The sequence below is a fragment of the Lepisosteus platostomus genome, chromosome 4 (genome assembly GCF_059453375.1).
Source record: "Lepisosteus platostomus isolate fLepPlt1 chromosome 4, fLepPlt1.hap1, whole genome shotgun sequence".
Classification (NCBI taxonomy): domain Eukaryota; kingdom Metazoa; phylum Chordata; class Actinopteri; order Semionotiformes; family Lepisosteidae; genus Lepisosteus; species Lepisosteus platostomus.
In genome coordinates, this window is record NC_142614.1 from 52,360,738 (window position 1) to 52,384,502 (window position 23,765).

The 23,765-nt window shown below is 36.3% G+C and overlaps 1 protein-coding gene across 3 annotated transcripts; it reads right to left on the reverse strand.

Moving 5' to 3' along the window:
• Positions 1-4,633: 4,633 nt before the first annotated feature.
• Positions 4,634-22,398, reverse strand: LOC148673412 (coiled-coil domain-containing protein 192-like). 3 transcript variants are annotated; one of them, XM_088629833.1, is made up of 8 exons: positions 22,118-22,397; positions 17,392-17,535; positions 16,896-16,944; positions 15,547-15,651; positions 13,563-13,679; positions 9,375-9,431; positions 8,686-8,818; positions 4,634-5,242 (listed from the first exon to the last, which is right to left on the reverse strand). In XM_088629833.1, the coding sequence occupies exons 3-8, from the start codon at positions 16,932-16,934 to the stop codon at positions 4,722-4,724; spliced, it is 972 nt and encodes a 323-aa protein (XP_088485959.1). In that variant the 5' UTR covers positions 16,935-16,944; positions 17,392-17,535; positions 22,118-22,397; the 3' UTR covers positions 4,634-4,721. The 3 variants fall into 3 exon arrangements, with proteins under 3 accessions (XP_088485959.1, XP_088485958.1, XP_088485960.1); XM_088629832.1 differs by lacking the exon at positions 17,392-17,535; XM_088629834.1 differs by lacking the exons at positions 15,547-15,651; positions 17,392-17,535 and having other exon boundaries at positions 22,118-22,398.
• Between the last annotated feature and the right edge of the window lie 1,367 nt (positions 22,399-23,765).

Sequence of the window (23,765 nt, forward strand, 5' to 3'; positions counted from 1 at the left end):
AATAGGGTGTACAGCTTATATAGCTTATACAGATGACGGGATTCATTAAAATTGATACTTTCTGCAAAACAGGCAGATGTGTCAGCTCTGCAGCACAGTTCTGATTTTGCTTCTCTTCTCTTAACTCATCAGGCCATTCACTTCAAGTAATAAATTCAGTTTAGGCAGCACACTGGACTGGGGCACATTCTTTGAGGAGGTTGTATGTTCTTCCTGTGTTTGCATGTGTTTTTTCCCAGGTGCTCCTCAAGCTATGTGAGCACTTTCTCACAAAACTAGTTCTACTGTATACTCCATAGAGTATAGACACAAAGCTTTCTCTGAGATTAAATCCTATTATGAAATTATCTGGGGAAAATGTCAGATCAAATTTGACAGATCTGATCATGTTAAACTGCCGTAAGGCATTCAGGTAAAGACACACCTTTTCACCTGTTCTGTATTGTATGAGAAAAACCATGAATAAAAGATAAATGTGTACACAGGCTATACACAGGCTATATTGTAAATAATACAAAATTCATATTTATCACACTTGTTCGTGTAAGAAATTAAAACACTTCTAAAGAAGAAAGGTTGTTTTGTCCATATTGTTCTTTTTACGATACACACAAAACGTTTGTTAAATAAAAGAGGGCATTTGTTTGTTGAGCAACAGGTTATTTGACTTTGTTGGTACTCAATTTAAATAAAAAGGTTCCTAAAAAATATTTTTAATTTCAAAACATTATGAAAGCCAGCACAGACAGCTGTCAACAACACGTCCGCTCATTAAACAAGTTGATTTTGACTACATCTCTGTAACTGGCTGTTTATAGTATACCCTGCTGTCATGGTAATAAAGAAAACTCAAAGTCAGAGACTCAGTGCAGTATCCTGCTGTGCAGTAAAGCCTTTATTCGCTGATAGAATTTAGATCCTTAAGAGGTTAGCATTTCCATCCTTTTCTTTATTGAGTCATTTCACTAAGATGAATCTTAACTAAAGCATAATTATTTTCCCTATGTAAAAATTGGACTGTTGATTGTCACCACTGTTAATTTGGATAAGGGTAAAATCCTTTAGTAACCCCTGGCTCATTAGGCCACTTGCCAACCTGTATTCTATAAAGCTAAAGCTACTGAGCAAAAGTGAAGAGAAGGTACAGGCATCCCATTGGATGTTATACTACCGTATCTCAGGTTAAACACTCAGAATTAAGCAAGGACATTAACTTAATAAATTCTGGAATATGTGAATATTATATAACTATGGCAAGACTTTCCCATTGCTTGAAGGCAGAACTGAACTGTCAAAAGGGACTTCTTCAAGACAAACAACCATGGACAGCTGTTTCACCCTATTATCTAATTATAATAGAAAAAATCCTCTCTCATATCAGCAATTCCATGCAAAGGGAGAGAACTATACTCAGCTTTGAAAGGTCAGACAGCACTTACCAATGTCTTTTAATTATAAGGCATCTTTAGTTTGCTACTAAATTACAGACAGATCAAAAGCAAACAAATACGTGCTAAAGGAAATCCATGTTTTTGAGCACTGATCAACATTGTCTAGTTTTGTTGCTAATCTACTACTTTTTGTTTATATATGCTTAATCTATTTGACTTCACAAAAGTTAAAAAACAAAATAACATGCCATGTCAGCCTTAGTTGCCTTCATACATTACTCTCAGCAATAGGGTCTTTGATATGACCTTACAAAGTCAAGCAATGATTATCGACCTTCACTAACAGCACTGACTACAGATTTCCAATAACACTGGAATTACCAACAGAAACTGCAGACTTTTAAGCAATTTCTTGTTTTTTCAGCCAGGCATTCATCATTCCAGTGAACTGGGTTGTTTGGCTTTTAAATCACAGTTTACCTCTGTGAATTAACAGACTAACCTGTCTATCCCATCATTTGTTTTTTTTGGTTCTGTACCTTACCTTAAAAGCTTGATCTACATAATAAGTCTAATGAAAAAAAATTACAGACTGAACCAGCTTGGTAGACTGTACCATATGTCTGCACTATGTAGGTTTTTGACATCCTCAGATATTAATCATATTCTAGACACTCATCATTCCTCCTCACGTCAATCCAAACCTGTCTCTCCTCTTTAAGGTCATCTTTTGTAGGATAAAAGGGCACACTTTTATTTTCTACAACATTATCCTTTCTTTGCAAATACATAACTCTTACTATGTTATCATAGTATATTGGGTATACTGTCTTAAATTACATTATATTAAATTTAAAAGGATTAATGAAGCTTAATATTTGCAATGTTATTACATTGTAAAAACTTTTTTCCTGTATTTGACAATCACAGTGATTATTTTAATGCTGTACTCTCATTGTGACAGTTGTGTGATATGCTTTATATTGATACATATAGTGCGCATCATGTTGTTTCATCTTAATAGAGAATGGGGTGACAGTTGAAATGAAATGACTTGAACAGGGGTGAGCGATGACACAGGAGTCAAGAAGGAGATAAGATTGAGTCAGGGAGGGTAGGTAGGGGTTAAGAATAACTCAAAAAGTGGGGAGGAGTGATGCACGACTCAAAGACAACATGTAATTCAAGGAAGGGAAAGGAGAGTACTTAAAAAGGAATGAGGAGTAACCGGATGTGAAAATAGGTATGACTAATCGAGGAATGATGTGTAAGGATGTTGTTACATTGTATACTGTAGGTCAGGTGGAATCTAACTTTGTGCAAATCTGCTAATCACAAACTTCCTACAGGTAACATGATGGTAACTTTTTGTTTACAAGAGGCATCTTGCTTCAGCCCAGTAGAAAGTCAATATTCAAGATTCAAAATCAAAGTGAGAAAGTCCGTGGTTGGCACTGAGTATGCAGCTGGAAGGTGAATCGTGAATCACTAGGCCTTAAATTTAAAAGAAAACTTTATAAAATCATTTTTTTGTAATGAATTAGTTACAATGGTATACTAAAAAACACTTTCTATGAATTTGCTCTTCTCATACCCAAAGCCTCTATGAAAGCTTTTGATTGGAATGTTATCTACTCTCTTAAAAATTCCAAATGCTTGACATCAGTTCTCAGAACCTAACCTAATGAATGTCTGGGTAAAATGTACAAACATGCAATATTTAATGAAGAGAAAAAACATCAATTATTTAAAGCCTCTGTAATCCAGAACTATTTTGTTACTTATTTCTTTGTAGTTGAAACTTTAGGCTCCTTCATGATCAAGACTTTTTAAAGCTTATTTAAAAAATATATCTCAGAATGTTAATTGGGATATTTTGAATGAAAGACCTGTAAAATCGTGAGCATCCTAAATACTATATATAATTTCAGAAACATAATGTAATGCCACCTGAAGCAGGAATGGTGAGGGATGAGGTTTCTCAGCAAAAAAGATAGATATATATATATACTGTATATATTATTTTTACAGCATCTACAGCTGTAAGGAATTAGAGATTGAATTAATTACAGCTGTAGGCACCATTACAAGTGTGGTTATCCCACGAGACGCTTCGTACTTGGGGAAGGGAGTGTAATGCTGCATGAGAAATGGGAATGCTGAGGGACAAAGCTTCTCCTGGAAAAGCAAGTGTCTCTAAGCAACTTTAGCTGCAGAAAATATGTGATCTGATGAGGTACAGTTATGGGCGGTCCTATGAGTGCATACTGGATACTTCCCTGATAGCAGAGCAAACCATGGTGTACACCCCTAGTTAACTTCAGGACTGAGAGGAAGCAGGACTGTATCTCCTGTGAAATATGTAGTGCAGTGAGCAGTAGACCTACTGTACAGTAGCACAGGCAGAGTAAGGCAGAAGATCTGGCTCAGCTAGAGTGAAAGAGGTAGCGGTTTGCGTGTTTATATGTCTGCCTAACTGCTGTGGAGGCACACCAGTAACAGTGACCAAACTGAAGTGAAGTAAGAGAGAACAGGTCTGTGTGGTGGTCTGTATGCAGCAGCAGCAGCTCTGAAGATGCTGCTAAGTTCACAGTGTGTAATGGTTTCATAGTGTAAACTGTGTGGCAGCCGGTTTTCACACAAACACTTCCTTTGCAGCCAGCACAAAAACTGGAGTGTTCGTTACAATACAAATACAAGACCACGCTGAGATCCAGCTTCTCAGTAGTTGGGCAGGGGGAAGGGAGAGGCTCTCTCAACAGCTAGATTCATCTCCAGATAGAATTCTTTTGGTGCAGTTAATTTTTAAGTTGCTCAACAATCTTTCGGCTGGGTTTCATCCCACTTTGGTCTTTGAATCGCGAATATGCAATTTGCGAATGTAAAATTTTCAGTTGTTGAGACCCTACTGTACTTTCTTTGTATACACGTTACTATAGACTACTGACATACTTTCCTGTTAAAAACAACAGGAAATCTGATCAAATGAGTCTTCTTTTCATAAAAGGCAACATGGGATTCGTTTTCTGAGAATCCTTCCTTATTCGAAATGGACTTGTGTTTCCACATACTTCTTTCCTCAGCATGCAGGAAGTAAAGAAAGGAAAGAAAGGAAGTAGGAAGAGAGGTCATTTTTAGGGAACTTGGCTTTTTGATAGTGAAAATAAAGTTTCATAATGTTAATTATTCCAAAACTAATTTTAGAAAATCAAAGCATTGGAACAATCAAATTAAACATAAAATGTCAGACAAAATGTTTTATTTATGCTGTCCATCTGTAAATGTGTTAACTTTGAAAACAGAGTTCATCACATACCTATAGTGTTTTTTTTAAGACATAGAAACCCCACTCTCTGTTGAACTTGCTGATGAAATTCTGTGGTCTTTCTCTGGAGCCGCAATATCAACTGCAGTTTTCTTCAGTTCAGTGTTATAAGCTTCCTCTGAGCCCAGTGCTGGAACTTGGTTCCATCCAAAGGTACATGTGTACTGTAATGTTTTATCACAGGGAGGACTTTCTATTTCTAAGGGATTTTCATGACTGGGACAGGTGCACACAATCCTGGGTGTGCTAGATGTATGTTCTGGATTGTAACTTTGCTCTTTCTGGCTGCTGATTGGTGGAACAACAGATATGATGGATTTTTGCAATAGTCCTGAATCAGCAATAAAATTGAGCTGTTGGCCCTCAAGTTTCCTCAGATGCATGTCTTTCTGCTTCATGGCTGCTTGCAAGCACTCTATTTTTTCCTGTTGCTGAGACACCTGGTTTGACAGTTCAAGAATAAGGTGAACTCTGCCGTCATCTCCACTGTGTTGTTCAATTAGCTTTTCACAAGAATCTTCCATAGCTGAAAAAAGGAAATACATGATTGAGATAAAAACCTACTTTTACTGGTTAATTTCAGAATTGTATTCATTAAAGAAAACAGAAAATGTACGTATATCACTGTATTTATTACTGATAACGTGTTATCTTCAAATGATAATTTCAGTGCTTTTAGAGGAACAAGAAATGTGCAAATTACATTTAACAGGAACTGGCGTTTAACAGATTTTGTCACCTCATACCACATTGATAAAGCATGCCAAAGACTCAAAGGTTAAAGGAAAATAGGTCTTTCTAATCAACTGACATTTATAAAGTAATAGATGACATTGTATTAATTACATGTTGAGAACGCCTTAGTCATAACATTTCAGAAGCTTTTTTCCTCAATAATGAAATATTGTAATGTGTTATGCACTATTATGTCAGAATTTGTACCATGGGCATGTCCTACATCTATCAGCACAGTTTGCTTGTATATAATTAAATATAAGGGGCATCTTAACATTACACAAAAGTGTTTGCACTCATTTCAATTTTATCTTTATTATTAACCTCTAGGGGACATTTGTTTGGCAGCAGATTCCAATACAACAAAACCACAAAAAACAAAGAGATCAGGACAAATTATTTCAGGAATGTATTTTCTGAAAACTAAATGATTTTAGTGGCTAAATGATTTCCAATACTATACTATATCCTATCTATACTGAGGTGTTTCCCAGGTGGGAGTAATGCAAATTCATTATGAAGGGGATACACTTGCAATAATGCTGTTAGTCTTCTTTAGAAGCCTTAGCTGGTAAATTTCATTTAGGCTGATCCTGATTTATCCCAATGATTATTGTAATAAATATCACTATTTTCCTAAATCTTCTACAAATTGTAGCATTAATGTTACCAAACCAACAGATAAAACAGTACATTATTACACTTTCAATAAAAGTATTTCCATGCGGAGAAAATGTTTGTGAACCCCAAAGATAAATATGGAAATTTCATAGTTTGGCCAAGACAGTGTCCTTGAATTAAAGCCAGTCTTTATGTTAACCAATTCTATGTCTCTTGAAATGAAATTTAAAAAAAACAAACTAAAAAAGGTACAATACAGGGGATGTGAAAAAGTGGACCCCTCATTTAATGAGCACAATTAAGGGAATAATTAGAATCAAGTTTTTAAATAAATAGGTAGATCTTAGAAGGCTTCACCTTATATATAGATCAGAAAATTATATCATTTTTGGTCTTCATCATACAGGTGTGTGGAAAAAAGTCATGCTACCATCTAAGATAGTCACTGAGAACTGTAGAAAAAGTTATTGAGGCAAATCAATCGGAAAGGATTATTAGAATCTGGGGCGCCACCAATCCTTTGTTAGCCAGTTTACAAATGGGAAAAATTCAAAACCATTCATTCTACCCAGGAGCAGTCATCCTACCAAAATCTCTGCAAGAATAAACTGGAAAATCATCAACAAATTTAGAAAGAACCCCGAAGTAAGACCCCGACTACTCTTGCCTTGGCTAATGTGAGTGTTCATGATTCAACTATCAGAAAATGACTGAACAAGAATGGTGTTCATAGAAGAATACTGTAGCAAGAGGAAAACCACTGCTCTCCAAAATGACAACTGCTGTGCATCTGAAGTTCACTGAAGAGTACACAGATCCACAGGGCTTCTGGAAAAATGTTTTCTGAGTCAAATGTAGTACTCATGGTGAAAAATGTTACACTTGGTAAAAACCAAATACTGCTTTCAAGCAGAAGAACGTCATCCCATCTATCAAGCCTGGTGGTGGGAGTGTTATGGTTTGGGGTTGCTTTACTGCCTCAGACCTGGACCACTTGCCATTATAACACAATCATGAATTCTATATTTTATCAAAAAATTCTAGAGGAGAATGTCTGGCCATGGCAGTGACCTCATGACCTCAAGCTGAACTGAAAGTGGGTCTTGATCCTGAATATACAAGCAGATCTATAAAAGAATGGCTGCAAGTAAAAGTGTAGACCTTAAACTCCACTTAAATGTTGTGGATCTCAAGTGACATGTCCATGCAAGGCAGCCATCAAATATTTGGAGGAAATATAATATATATAAGGAGGAAAGGGAAAATTCCTCAGAACATATGTAATAGACTAATTGACAGTTACAGGAAACATACCACCAATTACTAAATCAATCACATACTTTGTCACACATGGATATTGAATGTTGCATCATTTGAGAATAAATAAATGTTGAATGAGTACCTGTTTTGGTCATTTGTTTTATCAGGTTAATTTGATCTGTTCTTCCTTTAATTATTATTAGGATTAATTATTATTAGTAGCGAGTCACAAGCCGTAGGGGTGGGCTCTTGTGTCTGCGATAGTCAACAGCAAATGAGCTCCCAACTTGAAGCACCACGACCAAACAAATGTGGTCTCCTCCAAGTTTTTCAGCATGTCCTCTTTTTTTTTTTCTCTCGTCACAAAAGAGAGCACAGGCAACAGTGAAGGAGACAACTACCTGCTTGTTGTCCATGTTGTTTGTTTACTTTCGTGCAGTGCTCCTTTACTCTGGTGTGCTCCACATTGATTGGCAGCCAAAATGAGGTGACCTCGCGGTACTTTCGCGGCATAATACGAGATTTGGAACCGTGATGAAAAGTTGTGAGGGAATCATGTAATTAGTCACCCCCTGCAATTCCTAGTCATATAATTTGACACCCTTTAGGACAGAAAAGGCAGCGAGATTCAGCAACTGCAGTCGTTAAATTTGACATGCTCTCCGCCGTGTCGAGTCATGTAGTGTGACGCCAGCATAAGTTACAAATATGTGAAAAAAATCCTGGGGGGTTCACAAACACTTTATCGCCAATGTATAGAAATGTGTTAAAATAGTTTCATCGACCTTAAATATATTAAGCTTCTTTCTGGCTTTTTTTAAATAAAAGATCTCAAACTTTTATTGCATCTTAATTTTTTTAACCTTTTCCAATCCCTTGTAATACTTGTAATCATTAGCTGTTGATTATTACAAGTACAGCTGATGTAACAGTCAGCTAATCAATCATAAACTGTTACAGACAGTTGGAGGGGGACTACATTTTTCTTAAAATCAAAGATGGGTTCTTTAGTTTTAGAATTTCAAATAACTCACTGGGGCCATTCAACAAAATGACTTAGATTGATCATGACGATATTCAGAATTACATAAAAAGCTGAGAAGGGAGGTATCATCAGCAAACTTGTCAAAGATCTAAGATGTCTATCTGTATGTTTGCCTTTATGCTCTTATTTAGCTCTATTAACTATTACATGTTGACCATTGGAGGTCCTCAGTGTATTTTTTATTATTTATTGAAATTATGCCATTTAATAGTTTTGTATTAACACTACCAACTTTACACAGAGCAACTTTACTAATAGACACTTCTCAAAACAAACATAAAATACCAAATAAAAAAGATAACAGTGACCTCTAGTGAAATGTCTGTGTTCTTGCAGAGTTTGAATCTTTTCTCTCATTTCAAATGCCATTATTGACGTTTCTTGTTTTGCTTGTAAAAATTCTGTCTTCAACTTTTTCATTTTTCTTTTGTGTTTCTGTTTCTAAAAAGAAAAAAATAAATGAAGAAAAAAACATGAAAAGGGCAAAAGAAGTGCTCCTGTAAAATGCAACTCAGAAACCATCACTGAGGGGTCCTACTGTATACATTCCACATTCCAATAGCTCTTATAAATCATTATCTTTTTGATCTTATAAATCAATAGCTCTTAGAATCATTAAACAGGTAAGACTTCAGGGAAAGTTAAGACTTCAGGGAAAGGTAATAATTTAAGCAGTTAAGTATTTTTTTTGTAAATGTAGTGATTAAAGACTTGAAAGAATCCTTGGAACCTTGACCTGCAGGTATAATTGATATTATTTAGAGTTTTTCTAATTGGAAAATAACTCCAGAAATTTCAATTCAAAACAAAAATGGTTCATTCTTATTTAGTAAGTACAAAAAAATATTCTGAAAAGCAATGTTTTCCAATGAATTAATAATGGAAACTCCTCTGTCTAAAGATTAATTGAACCCAAGAAACATTCATTATACTATGTATAAAAGTTACAGTATCACATTCTAATGTGTTTTAAATTGGGTAATTGCAGGGTACATACCAATGAAACAATCTGTTCTTTGGAATACTTGATTTCTTGTTCTAACCTTCGAATGTACTAGGCAAAAAGTAAAAGAAATATATATTTAAACAACTTAAAACCAAAAGAAAGTGGTGCAGGTATTTTCATGTAGGACCAAATATAGATATTAATAAACATCTCTAGGAATATCACTGTAACTACAAGCATTCTAAAAGTCACAGGCTACAGAAAGGTTTATAGGAATATAAACAGAAAAACTAAAAACACCCATAACTCATAACTGTTCAATATACACTCTGTTCAGAAGGATAACTGATCTAAAAAGCATTATGACACTGCAAACTGTCAAAATTAGCAGGTGTCCAATTATCCATCCATCCAGGTGAGAAAGGTCAGGTGTTCGTACAGGCCACTAACTGGGAACATTATAACTGATAACACACCCTGGGTTAAATGCATTAAAAATAAATCCTTCATAGGAGTGGCAATGTGGAGAGATTTTGTGCAAAAGAAATGTTTTAAAAACCACAACACAAAATCTTTCTAGAGCTTCCAGTGGCACAGGTGTTTATTGTTTCAAATGCAAAAGCTTAGTGCATTTTTATATTAAAGTGGAATGAAGTACCAGTACTCAGGCAGGAAAGGTTAATGCAATATCTGAGAGAGCCTGCTTACCATAGCACAGTAGCTCCTGCAAGAGTATGATATTTATAAGAACACTGGTTTTGTCCTGCAGAACTGTATAAGAATTGCTGCAAGGAATGTTTGTTTTGGCAAGGAACATAATAGGCCCGTTGTGACAGCTTCCTCTTCTGTTGCATTCATATTCTCAGCTATCATCCCAAAAGATGTTAATGCCCAACCTAAAGTGGGGAAGTCACAAATACATAGACACTACCCGAATGGAGTTTTTATGTTTTCCACATGTTTGCATGAGTTTCCTCCGGGTGCTCCAGTTTCTTCTCACAGTCTATCAACATAGAGGTACAGTAGGTTAAGTGGCAAACTTTGTCTTAGATGTGAGTGTGTGCATTTCTGTGTGTTTGCCCTGTGACTGACTGGTGTTCTGCCTAAGGTGTATCTCGCCTTGCGCCCATTGCTTGCCTGAAAGGCTCTGGTTCCCCTGCGACTCTGTACTGGATGAAGTAGTTCAAGAATGGATGGATGATTGACTGGCTGTAACCTGCATAGTCATGACAATAAATCAATTGCATTTCTTCTATAGCACAAAATAACTTGTACTGTGACAAATTGTAAATAGTTAATTTTATGTCATGACACATTGCTTTTCCAAGTGTGTGAACTGGAAGAATGAGTTAAATAAATGTCAAGAACTTATCTGAAGGTTAAAAAAAATCTTTGAACTATGAAGTGAGTTTACTGTTTTCTTATTTTTTAAATTATTAGCTTTTATTTTCATAAACCATTCATCAACATAATAAAGATCAGTATATGCTGATGTTGACCTTGGATTTTCAATGGCTCTGTAAAATTGAGCTTCTGAACTGAAGTCTAAAAACGTTTCTGATTCTGAAGTTCACTGGGTCCATTTCTGTCATGTTTGTTTATGTAAAATGATCAGTGTAGTCTTTTTATGTGTTACAGTCTTTCTGTAGCTAGATGGCTATGAAACGCCTTTGAATTGTTTATCATAAACAAAAATCTTTCTCTTTCTTTGGAAATAAACCCAGGAACTGGTCAACTCCTCTGAGCCAGCTCCTTAGGAATGTGTCTGAAGTAGGACTCTTGATAACCAGATTACCCTGGCATTCCAACACCTAAACCAGGCACTACATAGTGATATAATGCCCAAACCAGGCCATCTCAGTCCGATGTTCTAAGAAGAATGCACATCTGGACTTGAACCTCTGCTGGACATTACTTTTCAAAAATCCACTGAGAGGAATAGGATGACCCAGCAAAGAGGACCAGCTAAATGGGTTTGCTGATACACCTGAACACCTCACAATCAATCATCTGTTGCACTAAATTCTGCGTTTGATCTCCCAAGGTCCTGACAGCTTGACAACAATAAATCATGTGACTGTAACCCGTTATTCACACTGCTGAACCACTAGGGCAAAAGATCTTTAGCTGAAAGAAACTGCCTGGTATATACAAAACACCATATACAAAACAAAATACTGCCCTAAACATCCTTGGAAACTAGAGACATTTTGTGATGCTCCCAACTGTGATTTTGCATTATTGCTAAAAATCTACATTTATGGAAAGATCTGAATATTGGAGCATATTTAGTGCTACAAGGGATCAAATGTTTTTCCCAATCCAGTCTCAACTTCTGATTGGTTCTCAAATCTAGAGTCCTCTTGCATACATTCTCTGGAAGAAGCAAACCTCAAACGGTCTCTTCCTTTCCCCGCTCCAGCAGAATGTGCGTTTGGCACACCAACACAACAGACACAGACATTACACAGCTATTCTTCTCTATGCAAGACTTTCAAATGTCATCTGGGATGAATATTAAATTAATCTAATAACAGTACTCACAGTGGAAACTGCGTGGGTGGTTGTGACAGATTTTCTAATGCTGGCAAGACAAAAACTGTCAGTTCCACTGGATCAGAAAAATCATGGAGCATGATGATGGATCATGGCAAGCCATGATCTCCATGATCTAGGACCATGAGTCATATAAATGACAGAGAGTTTTTGACTTTTACTTTTTTAGTCTTGCCAGGTAAGAAATGACCAGTTGTAATGGCGAGTGACAGTGTAGCTCAGGTTCCAGCATATTGATTGCACAATGGTTGGCTGCTCTTGACAAGTGGGGCATACTGGTTCCTATCTTGATTTTCATCAGTCTTGACATTCAATAGATGAAATAATCTTATTAACAGAGCCAAAACAACTATCTCACTAATGAGGTGATTTATTGCTTGTGTTTCACGGTGGGTAATGAAAGATCAATTAAACAAAATGATGACCAAAAAACGTTTATCATTCCAAATTGTATATACTGTATTTTACTCTACTAAAAGCACATGTAGAGTGCTACATTTATTTTGATGCATATTATATATCATGGAAAAACATGTCTAGAGGCAACCCTGGGGCCTTGGGTTCAACTCCTAGGGTCCTAGCTGGGTGGAGTTTGCATTTTCTCTTTGCTTGGCTTTCCTCCAGGTGCTCTGGTTTCCTCCCACAGTCCAATGACATGTTGGTAGGTTTATTGGCTTCTCTGAAAAAAACTGGCCCTGGTGTGAGTGTGTGTGCACTTGTGTACGTGTGTCCACTGATGGAGTGGTGTCCCATCCAGGGTGTATTCCACCTTGCCATAGAATTACGGCATTGCTGGTAAAGGGAAAAGGTGTAGGGGTGCTCGGGCACAGAATACTGGGAAAGATAAGTCTGAAATACAGTCATTCCTTGCTTTTCACAGGGGATAGGTTCCAAGACTTTCCACAAAAAGTGAAAATCTGCAAATAATTGACCACCCTCTCCAAAACAACCACGGTCCCCAAAAAAAATATTTTAGTTTTCTTTTTCTAATCGAGGGCAATTTAGAGAACATTCGAGAGCATATTACTTGATCACATGTTTTGACACATAGAAAGGGAGGGGGAAAACGAAGGAAAGGCATAAAAGTCTTGGTAACAAATAACTATTTTTTCTATCCAATAAACAACTTAATTAGGATTTCAAGCATTTTTATACAGTTTTAATGTTTCTTTGTTATCAAATCCCTTTTAGTCATTTAACAAAATGAAAATGAAAAGCATTTTATTTTTCACTCACTTTTAATGTCATTTTGCGACTGGTTCACTTTCGCTAGTTGGAGATTTTCTTTCTTTTAACGTGTCTTAAAGTGCAACTTTCTCTGGCAAAATCATCACTTTCTTGCGTCTTTTAGTTCCACGATTGCTAGCACGAGAACTAAAAGCACGGTTAGGTCCCATATTTAATATAAATAAAGTATATGGGGCACAAAAAACTTCACTTGAAGAAAGAAAGTAGGCGGACTAATACGCAATGCGGGGAAGTACAGGGATTTTTTTTTGACCCGCGAATAAACGAAACCGCAAAGTACGAACCCGCGAAAAGCGAGGGATAGTATTTATACCCTAGTGAGAAGGGTATTAGTAACAGTTAAGGTATAGTCTCTTGAACATGTGTTATTAACTTCATTAAAATGTAACAAACAAAACAATAAATATTACATTTTATCACATTTTATGTCAGTACCTGGTCTTGGGTATTAGAATTCTTAGATAATGAATTGTTTCTTAAGTCTTCTAGTTGATTCTGAAGGTCTGCATTTCTTTCCAGCAGCTCTAAGCTGTTTGTTCTGGCTTCTGATAACTGAAAAAACATGTTAAAAATATACAGGTGTATTGAGGTACATAACTTCAGTCACTCTTGCATATGCACTGGACAGTATGTAAATGCTTCCAGTTACATGCTTAAATAGTTAGAGATGCAGTGTTGTGATCTGGTTTGGTCAGAAACTACTGCCCAGACTTAGAATAAAAGATTAAACAAAAGACTTCAATTATTTAATGCACTATCAGGAATCTCAAAAGAACATACAGTAACATTTCACAACTAAACATGACACATCAAAATAGTTTTGTGAAAAAAACTATGTAACATTCGGAAATGGCGTTCAGGAGTTCAGGAGAACCAGTGCATTTAATCTTCTATACTGTTTTTTTTTATTATTATTGAATAAAATTTAAAATAATAGTATTTACTAATTTCTTAGAATATGTTTTAAATTAATGCTACATGAACATGATGTAATTAGAACTAAAAACAACTGAGGACTTAAAAGTAAAATATAGAAACAACTTCCCAGATACAGAAATGAATCACAAAAACAAAAAAATAAGGGAAAGGGCTGAACTAGCTAAAACAGATTCTAAATAGTTTTTTATGTGTTGTTACATTGCTGTTAGGGTGTCCATGCTCCAATACACATTGAACATAATGACATTTAGGAAGAGTGTCTGTATAATGCACTTTTCCTTATTGACCATCGCTGAAGGCATCAGAGCTGTATATCAATGAGGAATCAATATATTTCAACTTTAAATGCCCCACAGAATTCATAGCCATTAACATGAAAGAGACGAGCTTTTGTGACTTGTCACTTTAAAAAAAGTCTCTCCTGCACCCTAACAGTTCTGACATTAAATGGAACAGTAAAAACACACCTCCATTTAGATTTGTGCATCATCCATGGAAAGTCAACAACGAAACTTGAACTATACCAAAACATTATTAATATAAATATTTATTACATCTCCCATAAGCTGGTACTTGTGCTCAGAATGTTCTATATACAAATCTCCATTACTAACCTCTCCTATTCTCATGCCCACTGCTCTTGTATCCATTACTAATTAATCACCAAAATGACTTGTTTTATCTTTACTTCCTCACAAGAAGTATTTTTCCATTATTTTTCCTAAACATTTATTACTCATCATGTGCAAGATACATAATAAACACTGGGACATAATAATCCATAGTTACAGTATGTCATGCCAACATTAATTGAAAACACAGTGAAACAACAAGCAAGTGCATAAAAATTACCCTGCATTTTTGTCTTTTTTGTGGTATTTTATTTCTCAAGGTAAAATCAGTTAATTTATTTTAGTTGATACCAAAGCAACCTATATCTATCCTTATTTATAGAACTGAGCATTTTTAAATATTTGTTTATAAGTACCTTACTCAAATGTAAGGCCCCACAGTCTCTAGGTTATGAGTCCAAAGCCTCAAACACTTCTGCCTGCTAAGCACACATTTCTGTCTCTTTAGTAAAAAAAAGAAAGTAATCATCAATAAATGATCAACCCATAATTTAAATTATATTTTTTAAATGAATTATTACAACAGACAGGTAATTAATGAAGGGGGAGGGGGTATTTAGCCCATTTTGCTTATTTGGTTACTAGTATCTTAATATGTTAAAAATTCAATGTAATAATAAAAAATGCACAAAACAAAATGTAATCCAGTTTTTTTACACTAAGGGAAACTTTAAGATTTCTTTTAAACTGCACATTTATTGTAGGTCAAAATCTTTACTGTCTTCCGAACTTTTCCAAGCTAATTAAAAAGTTTTAAATAAAAGTACCCTTCCAAAAGCATTTCCATAGAAAATAATTGAGTTCCACTTACCTGCAATGAGAAATGTTATTACGTTAGGAAAATTTACCTTCTGCTCGAGAATCTTTATGGAGTCTACACTTTTAATTAGAAGCACTTTCAAGTCTTCAATTTTTGCATCATCATGTATGCCTTTTAGGTCTAAATGCTCTACCTGTAATCAAACATGCATAAGGATAATACTCATAGATTCGCAAAAAGCAAACTTTCAATCATCATAAGTAATGCTTAATGGAATATTCTTGGGGGGGGGGGGGGTTGAAAGCCATTATTTGAGTTGCATGGAGTTGATTTTGAATATAAGTTTTGCTTTGTTTCGATATTATGAGTTAAGAGTCCATTTATCCAGACAACAGTGTCATGAAGCGTTAATCAGGACCCTTTGCAGATGGCAGAATCTGGAAGGGAGAGAATCAGACACAGGGGAGAGAAGACCGGGAATGGGGCTGGTAGACGAGCAGGGGGGCGTGTCGGCGGTGCACTGGTACCCAGGGGGGCGTGGTCCGAACGAACAACTCCAGAGGGAAATCCAGGGTGAAAGCAAGAGTCCAGAACCAGGTAATCCATCCACGACAGACAAGACAAAAGTTAAAAACCGGAGCGGGATCCGGTGCGGGGATGAGGAATAAGAAAGGGGTAACGGGGCCAGGTGCTCCAAGCCCCGGACCTAGATGGTCAGGACGCCGTTGTGAAGCCGATGCCGTTGGGTCTCTCCTGGACCCGCTGGTAGGCGGGCTTCCTGGCGTCCATCTTCCAGAGCTGAGCCCAGAATGGTAGGAGCGTCTGGCTTATAAAGGGAGGGGCTGGAATAGGAGTCAGGTGCACGAAATCAACGAATACGGGAAAGAGCTGGAGCGCCCTTAATAATTACAATTATAATAATTGCTTACACTTACAGTATATAGCGCTTTTGTGGACACTCCACTCAAAGTGCTTTACAGGTAATGGGGACTCCCCTCCACCACCACCAATGTGCAGCCCCACCTGGATGACATTTTACTCCTTAAGAGGAGGGACTTATGATCGTGACAGACGGATAAATGGAATCTTAACTCATAATATCAAAACAAAGACAAAGACAATGGTCAGAAACGACCCTTTATTTTTGAGGGGACAAATGGATATGCTGAGTAAAGAAACTCAGCAATCATCTTTAAATACAATCTGCCAGCCAGTATGGTCTTTAATTTTAAAAAGTTGTAAAAGCCTAGGGCACTAGACAAAGAAACACAGTTCTTAACTCCAGGTAAATAAATCTTTATTCAGCTTCAAAATACTGCAATTGAGTAACTTTAAATAAATATAAAATTCTCAAAATTAAATCAATCTATTCAATCAAGCTCAAACACAGAGGAAATTCTACCAACACTACTACTGTACTTCTACTACTACTGATACCTTATCCTTGATCCTGTCTGAAGAATCCGAGAAACACATATCAGGCACCCTGCAATAGAGGATGCTGAATGTTATTAAATGCATTTGCACAAAGTTTTTCTGGAACCATTAAAATAGATGATAATTTTACCCAAGAAATCCTTAAGTTAAGTACCTTGATCAGGGGTATAACAGTGGTTCCCAAACCAGTCTAGAGCCCCTAACCACCATTTTACACTGCCCCCTAACTATCATAGATGATTGGCATTAATTTATTCAATAGACATTACAGTGATTTTATAGTACAACTGTTTGATACTGGAGTTGCAACAAACGTAAAAGAAATTATTATACAAATCGTTTTATATGCATGCATGATAATGTCATTGTTCTTACTTGTGCTGTTACAAGGGTCATATTAGTTGGCCAAGCTCATTAGTTTTCAGTTGTATGTATAATAATAATAATAATAATAATAATAATAATAATAATAATAATAATAATAATAATTCCTTACACTATTTATATAGTGCTTTTCTGGACACTCCACTCAAAGCACTTTACAGGTAATGGGGGCTCCCATCTACCGCCACCAATGTGCAGCCCCACCTGGATGATGCGACAGCAGCCATAGTACACCTGTACTCTCACCACACATCAGCTATTAGTGGGGAGGAGGACAGATTGATGAAGCCAATTCAAAGATGGGGATTATTACGAAGACATGATTGGTAAAGGCCAATTGGAATTTTTGGCCAGGACACTGGGTTAATACCCCTACTCTTCTTGAGAAATGCCCCAGAATTTTTTAATGACCACAGATAGTCAGGACCTCGGTTTTACGTCTCATCTGAAGACAGTGCCTATTTACAGTACAGTGTCTCTGTCACCATTCTGGAGCATCAGGACACACACACACCACAGGGTAAGCGCCCCCTAATGACCCCACTAACACCTCTTCCAGCAGCAACCTTAGCTTTCCCAGGAGGTCTAAAATTCCAGGTACTTAACAGGCTCATACCTACTTAGCTTCAGTGGATTGTCAGCTGTGAGTTTCAGGGCGATATGGCTGTATGATGGGAAGCTCAAAACAACTGACAATTGCATCATTTGTTTGTACCATAATAGTTTTTTTTTCCCCAACAGAAGGAATCAAGTCACCAGTGCCTAGAAATCTTCAATGAGGATCTGGTCAACTTATTATGTAACTAAGGTTACATATCCTTCACCACTGAACAAAACAAAAACCACTGAAGCATTAAACAATAAGCTCTTTGGATGTAAAGGAACTTAATTGAATGTATTTTTACAGTAGTCTATCAAGCATATTTAATGAAAGAACCAAGACAAGTCTTCAAGCAGAAGAAGAGAGAAAATTGACTAAGGGTGTGCCGCTCTTCCCCCACACTGCATTCTGCCCGTCATAAATGCTATGCTGCATATATGAAATATCCACCTGCAGCATATCAGTTTCAAAATCTGGAGGCTCATATTTGTGGCATGAGGTTTATAGATAATGAAAGGCTGAAAGCCCCAACTGAGACCTGGCTATAAAGGCTGTGTAAGGAATTCTGAATTGCTGGCATAAATATGACAGAGCAGAGCATTGAGGTCAAGGTCGATTAGAATGAAAAGTGATACATAGAGGGCTTATGGCTAGAATAATTTCCTCTTAATAACATTCTTAGCTGCACCATTTTGAATATTTTATTCTAAATTAATTTAATGAAGAAATAAGCGAACAACAAAAAGAACATATGAAACTGAGAGCAATAATACTATATATACTGTATGTATACAGTTATATAGTATGTGCCTGTATGTTTGCAAAATGCAAACAATATAAATATGCATTTTTACAATATTAAAATTTTTACATTCAATATGCCTTTCCTTTATCTAATGGTCAGTAGGACACCCACTGAATTGCGAAAGTCTTAATTACATACTTAAGCATCTCATATAAGGAATTATTTCAAATTCTAACAGCAACTTGCATTAATATTCAAACTCATGTACATATACTGTAGTACCAGTCAAATGTTTGAGTACACCTCCTTGAAACCAGGGTTTTTATGATTATCTGTGCTTTAAACTGTATAAACACTTAATATTTAATGACATGATACTGTATGTCTACTTACAGTACAGTATAATCTTAAGTGAACTGCATTAAAAATGTTAATTTTTCATTTTCAATAAAATGAACACCCAACGCAAGCGGATTTAAGTCTGAAGCCCAGGTTAGTTAAAAGTCTGAAATGTGTAAAACATGATGTTAGAACACTAAAAGAAGTTTAAAATGGTCTTTGTTAGAGGTTCTCACAGTTAACTACCAGGTTACCCCATTTAAACATACTAATTAAATGAGGTGGTGGCATTGTGGCTAAGGATCTCCACCTGTGGCTGGAAGGTTGTTGGTTCATATCCCATGGCTGGCAGATGAATCCTGCTACTTCAGGGGTGCTGTATAAATGGCTGACCCTGTGCTCTGACCCAAGGACCCCAAGAGAAATTGTATATGGCCAATAAAGTGATCTTATTTACCTTTTGTCACCAATTATTGGTAAACTGGTGAGGGTCCACAATTACTATAAATATTGGGAGCATGGGCAAAAGTTTGTAATTCCTGAATGAACGTGGCAAAATTTGCTCAGCAAGCAAGGAAAAAAGACAGTCTATGAGTACTTTAAGAAATGAAGATCAATCTTTAGGACGAATCGCAAGAACTTTGCAAGTGTCACTAACTGCTATGGCCAAGACTATCAAACGATATGAAGAAACTGGCACTCATGAGGACCGAAAAAGGTCAGGCAGGCCAAAGGTGACGTAAGAATCAGAGAATACGTTCATTAGACTCACAAGCCTGCGAAACTGGTGACTGACTGCCCCTGAAATACAAGCTGAGCTCAATGCAACTAGAAGTACAGATGTTTTAACATCAACTGTTCAGAGGAGGTTGTGTGAAGCTGGCCTACCAGGAAGGATTTCTGCAAAGAAACCATTGTTAAGAGGGCAGAATAAGAGGAAGAGACTTGCCTGGGCCAAAAAACACAGAAACTGGACCTTTGAGGCCATCAGGTGTTATGTTATTTCATCTAAACCGATCACAGATGTCATTCAACTAAAAGTCTTCTGAAATTAGCCTAAATTCCAAAAACATTAATAAAATAAAAACTCTCCACCTCACTTCAGTTGAGAGGATTATCAAGATGGGTCACTTGATACTGCAATAAATATGAATTTTTCTTGCTTTAGAATAATTATGTTCTTTTTTTAAATCTACCAACTGTGTGCATGTTTGTGTAATCTGTCAACAGTTACCCCCTCTGTTCATGGATTCTGTTGCTCATGATTCTCAAACTACAACATAAAGCTAGGAAAAGATAGTGTGTTTAGCATACATATGGGTTTATGCCACAAACATTTTTAGAATTCAAAAACATGCTACTGAAGGTGCCGTTTACACTGTGTGACCACACACAAATAGTAACTTTTAAAGTTAGCTTTCTCTGTATGTAAACTCTCAGTAGTGTCAGTTTCTTTGCAGAAAGGCTGTAAGTCTCCTGCATTTTCATTTTTTGTTTAGTTTTCCTACAGCGATACTTTCCTACTGCAATTTGCTCTGCAGAGACCCTTGTTAACAAAATGTGAACATATCCAAAAATGCATTCAACGTAAACTTTTCTTTATGCAAAGTTAACTCTGATAGAGTTTCATTTTACAATTTGGAAGTTATAAACTACACAATACAAGAACAGCTGTTCATCCAAAGCTATTTTAATAAAATCTTCAAACTATGGTTTGCAAATACGGAAATCTTTATTCTACTTCCATCTAGTGGTGAAAGATAGAATAGTCCAGCCTATTACTAGATAATTATTTTTTCATCATTGATACAGTTCACGAACTACATACGATTTATTATATACAGTATAGGAACTTACGACTGCAGCTTAAGTCTAAATTCATCGTTATGAGCTATTCTTTCCAGGAGTCCGGTATCAAGGAAGCTGTACAGTATATACCTTTAAATTCCTTCCTTAAAGCTTAATACAAATTACTGTACAGTACGTAATCGTCAGAGGTAATCCTTCTAAAAACTGTTTAAAATGATATATGTAGTTATAACAAGCCAAACAAATCGACATGTGCAAAGGGGAAATATAAACACTATCGTGAAGTAACAGTTTTTCAAGTGTGATATTTATAGCTAGCTATAGAGCATGTCTGACTTTTTTACGCCCCTTTAGATCATTCAGGCACACCTAAACATATCTTGGAAATGTCTTTTACGCGATGCAATTCCAGAGTGCTTTGCTTAAAAGAAAACAGAAAGGTGAATCACAGAAACACGGGAAATAAAGAGGAGTTAAACGTTTTTAGTAAAATATGTACTAAGGACTCTGTAGGGTCAAACTAGACGCAAATAGCACAATGTACAACCAGTACAACACTGCTATATGCATTTTCCACACAAGACGGACTCATCAAATAAGGATACCTTAGTTCGTGAAATCCATTCAGAATTATGGTTGTAAACCCGCCTAACGGAGAGAAAGTGGCACTACATAGAACATTTTAGATGTTTTATTTCTGGATGGGGATAAATAGAAATATTGTATCTCGCCGCTATGCTGGGGTTGCCGAAATAAAGGGTGATTTAAATTAGAGTCTCAGAAGACAATAAAGCACAAACTGGATAATTAGTCATAGTAAATCCAAGAATTCCGGTTTATTATTTACAAACCACATTGGACTACACTGGGCCACTCCTCTCTAGCTTGCTCGATTTCCCCTATATGCTGCTCTTCCTTTGAGTTGATAGATTTCACCTCTTGTTTTAGAAACCAACACCTTGATCTCAATGGAACTGGTCTTTCGCCACATTCATTTCCACTGCAAAGCTCAGCTGTCACGGGTAAAATGTTTACAGCAAACATTTTAAGGGAACATTCCAGAACATTTGACATTTTATCTTAAGCAGTCTACATGAGTGTTAATCTTTTTCCACCTTCATTTTTTACAGAGCAGGTGATTTATGACGTTTCCTTCAATGGTTTAATGGTTGTATATAACATTACCTTTAGTAAAACGATAAAAAATACTGCAGAACTACAGACATTACCAGCTCCTTTAAACGAATAGTTGAAACAGAAGTAGATTGTCTTCCAATATAAACAGAATTATTTTATTTATAAAATATTACACGGCAATTTAGGATTCATTTTTACAGTACCTACCTTGTTGTGTCAATGGTCGTGTTCTTTAACGTATTTTGTAGGTCTGGATTCAAATGTATCGGTCGAACTGTGCTGCTGGCACCACTCCCCATTTTCTTCTAAACAAAGTCAGCAAGGGCAGTTGCAGTCACAGAACAAACAATTGCGACCACATTTAAAATTCAGAAAGAAACAATTGTTCCACTTTATTCGTTTTAAGAATTGTTAGGAGATGGGTGACACCTGACTTCTTATGTGCTGCACCTTCGATCCCAGTTTGTGTACGTCAGCTGGCTTCCTAGCAACGAAGTTACACTGCAGTGGAGCCGGTATCACAAACTTTCATTTGTGCTCAAAGAAAAAAAAATACAGTGTACTTGGATTAACTCACTCCTTGCTTTCTGCATTTTGTCATAGCTTTAATTTAATGCGTATTCTTAAGGAAACTTGCAACTTATGCTTTAGATTGCTCTCATGAGTGTGAACTAGAATAGAATATTTGATATTCGTTAAAGTGTTCTTTAAATCCTTTTTGGTCTTTCGGTACTTCAAAATTCCCGTAGGTAGAAAAGGTCCATCAACTGGCGTCAAAGAGTAGTAAAAGGAAAATTAGAATTTTACATTAAACCAGCGTCGTGTATGTACAGTATACAGTAGTCCCCTACAATACATATTTCTTTTTTACATAAAAACAAAAAATACGGCCATACAGGACAAAGTGCTAACAAATTTTGGCTAACAAATTATTAAGGTAATGCATTTGGAAAATCAAAGGAAGAATAGATACCAAAACTTTGAAAAAAATATATTCTGTATATATGAATTGTGTGAGAAACTAAAATACTTTTGAAATTCAATTTAATATAATTGCATGCATTTTGTCATTTTTGTTAGGCAGTGACAGTGAAGTTAGAGCTTATTAGGAGTTTACATGTTCTGTTTATATATTATATATGGTAATTTGTAACCATGGATGCTGCACATTGGTGGTGGTGGAGGGGAGTCCCCATTACCTGTAAAGCACTTTGAGTGGAGTGTCCAGAAAAGCGCTATATAAGTGTAAGCAATTATTATTATTATTATGATTATTATTATTATTAAAAATGAAGTACAGTGGTGTGAAAAAGTGATTTCTTATTTTTTTGCATGTTTGTCACACTGAAATGTTTCAGATCATCAAACAAATTGAAATATTAGACAAAGATAACACAAGTAAACACAAAATGCAGTTTTTAAATGAAGGTTTTTATTATTACGGGAAAAAACAAATCCAAACCTACATGGCCCTGTGTGAAAAAGTGATTGCCCCCTAAACCTAATAACTGGTTGGGCCATCCTTAGCAGCAACAACTGCAATCAAGCGTTTGCGATAACTGGCAATGAGTCTTTTACAGCGCTGTGGAGGAATTTTGGCCCACTCATCTTTGCAGAATTGTTGTAATTCAGCCACATTGGAGGGTTTTCGAGCCTTAACCGCTTTTTTAAGGTCATGCCACAGCATCTCAATCGGATTCAGGTCAGGACTTTGACTAGGCCACTCCAAAGTCTTCATTTTGTTTTTCTTAAGCCATTCAGAGGTGAACTTGCTGGTGTGTTTTGGATCATTGTCCTGCTGCAGAACCCAAGTGTGCTTCAGCTTGAGGTCACGAACAGATGCCCGGACATTCTC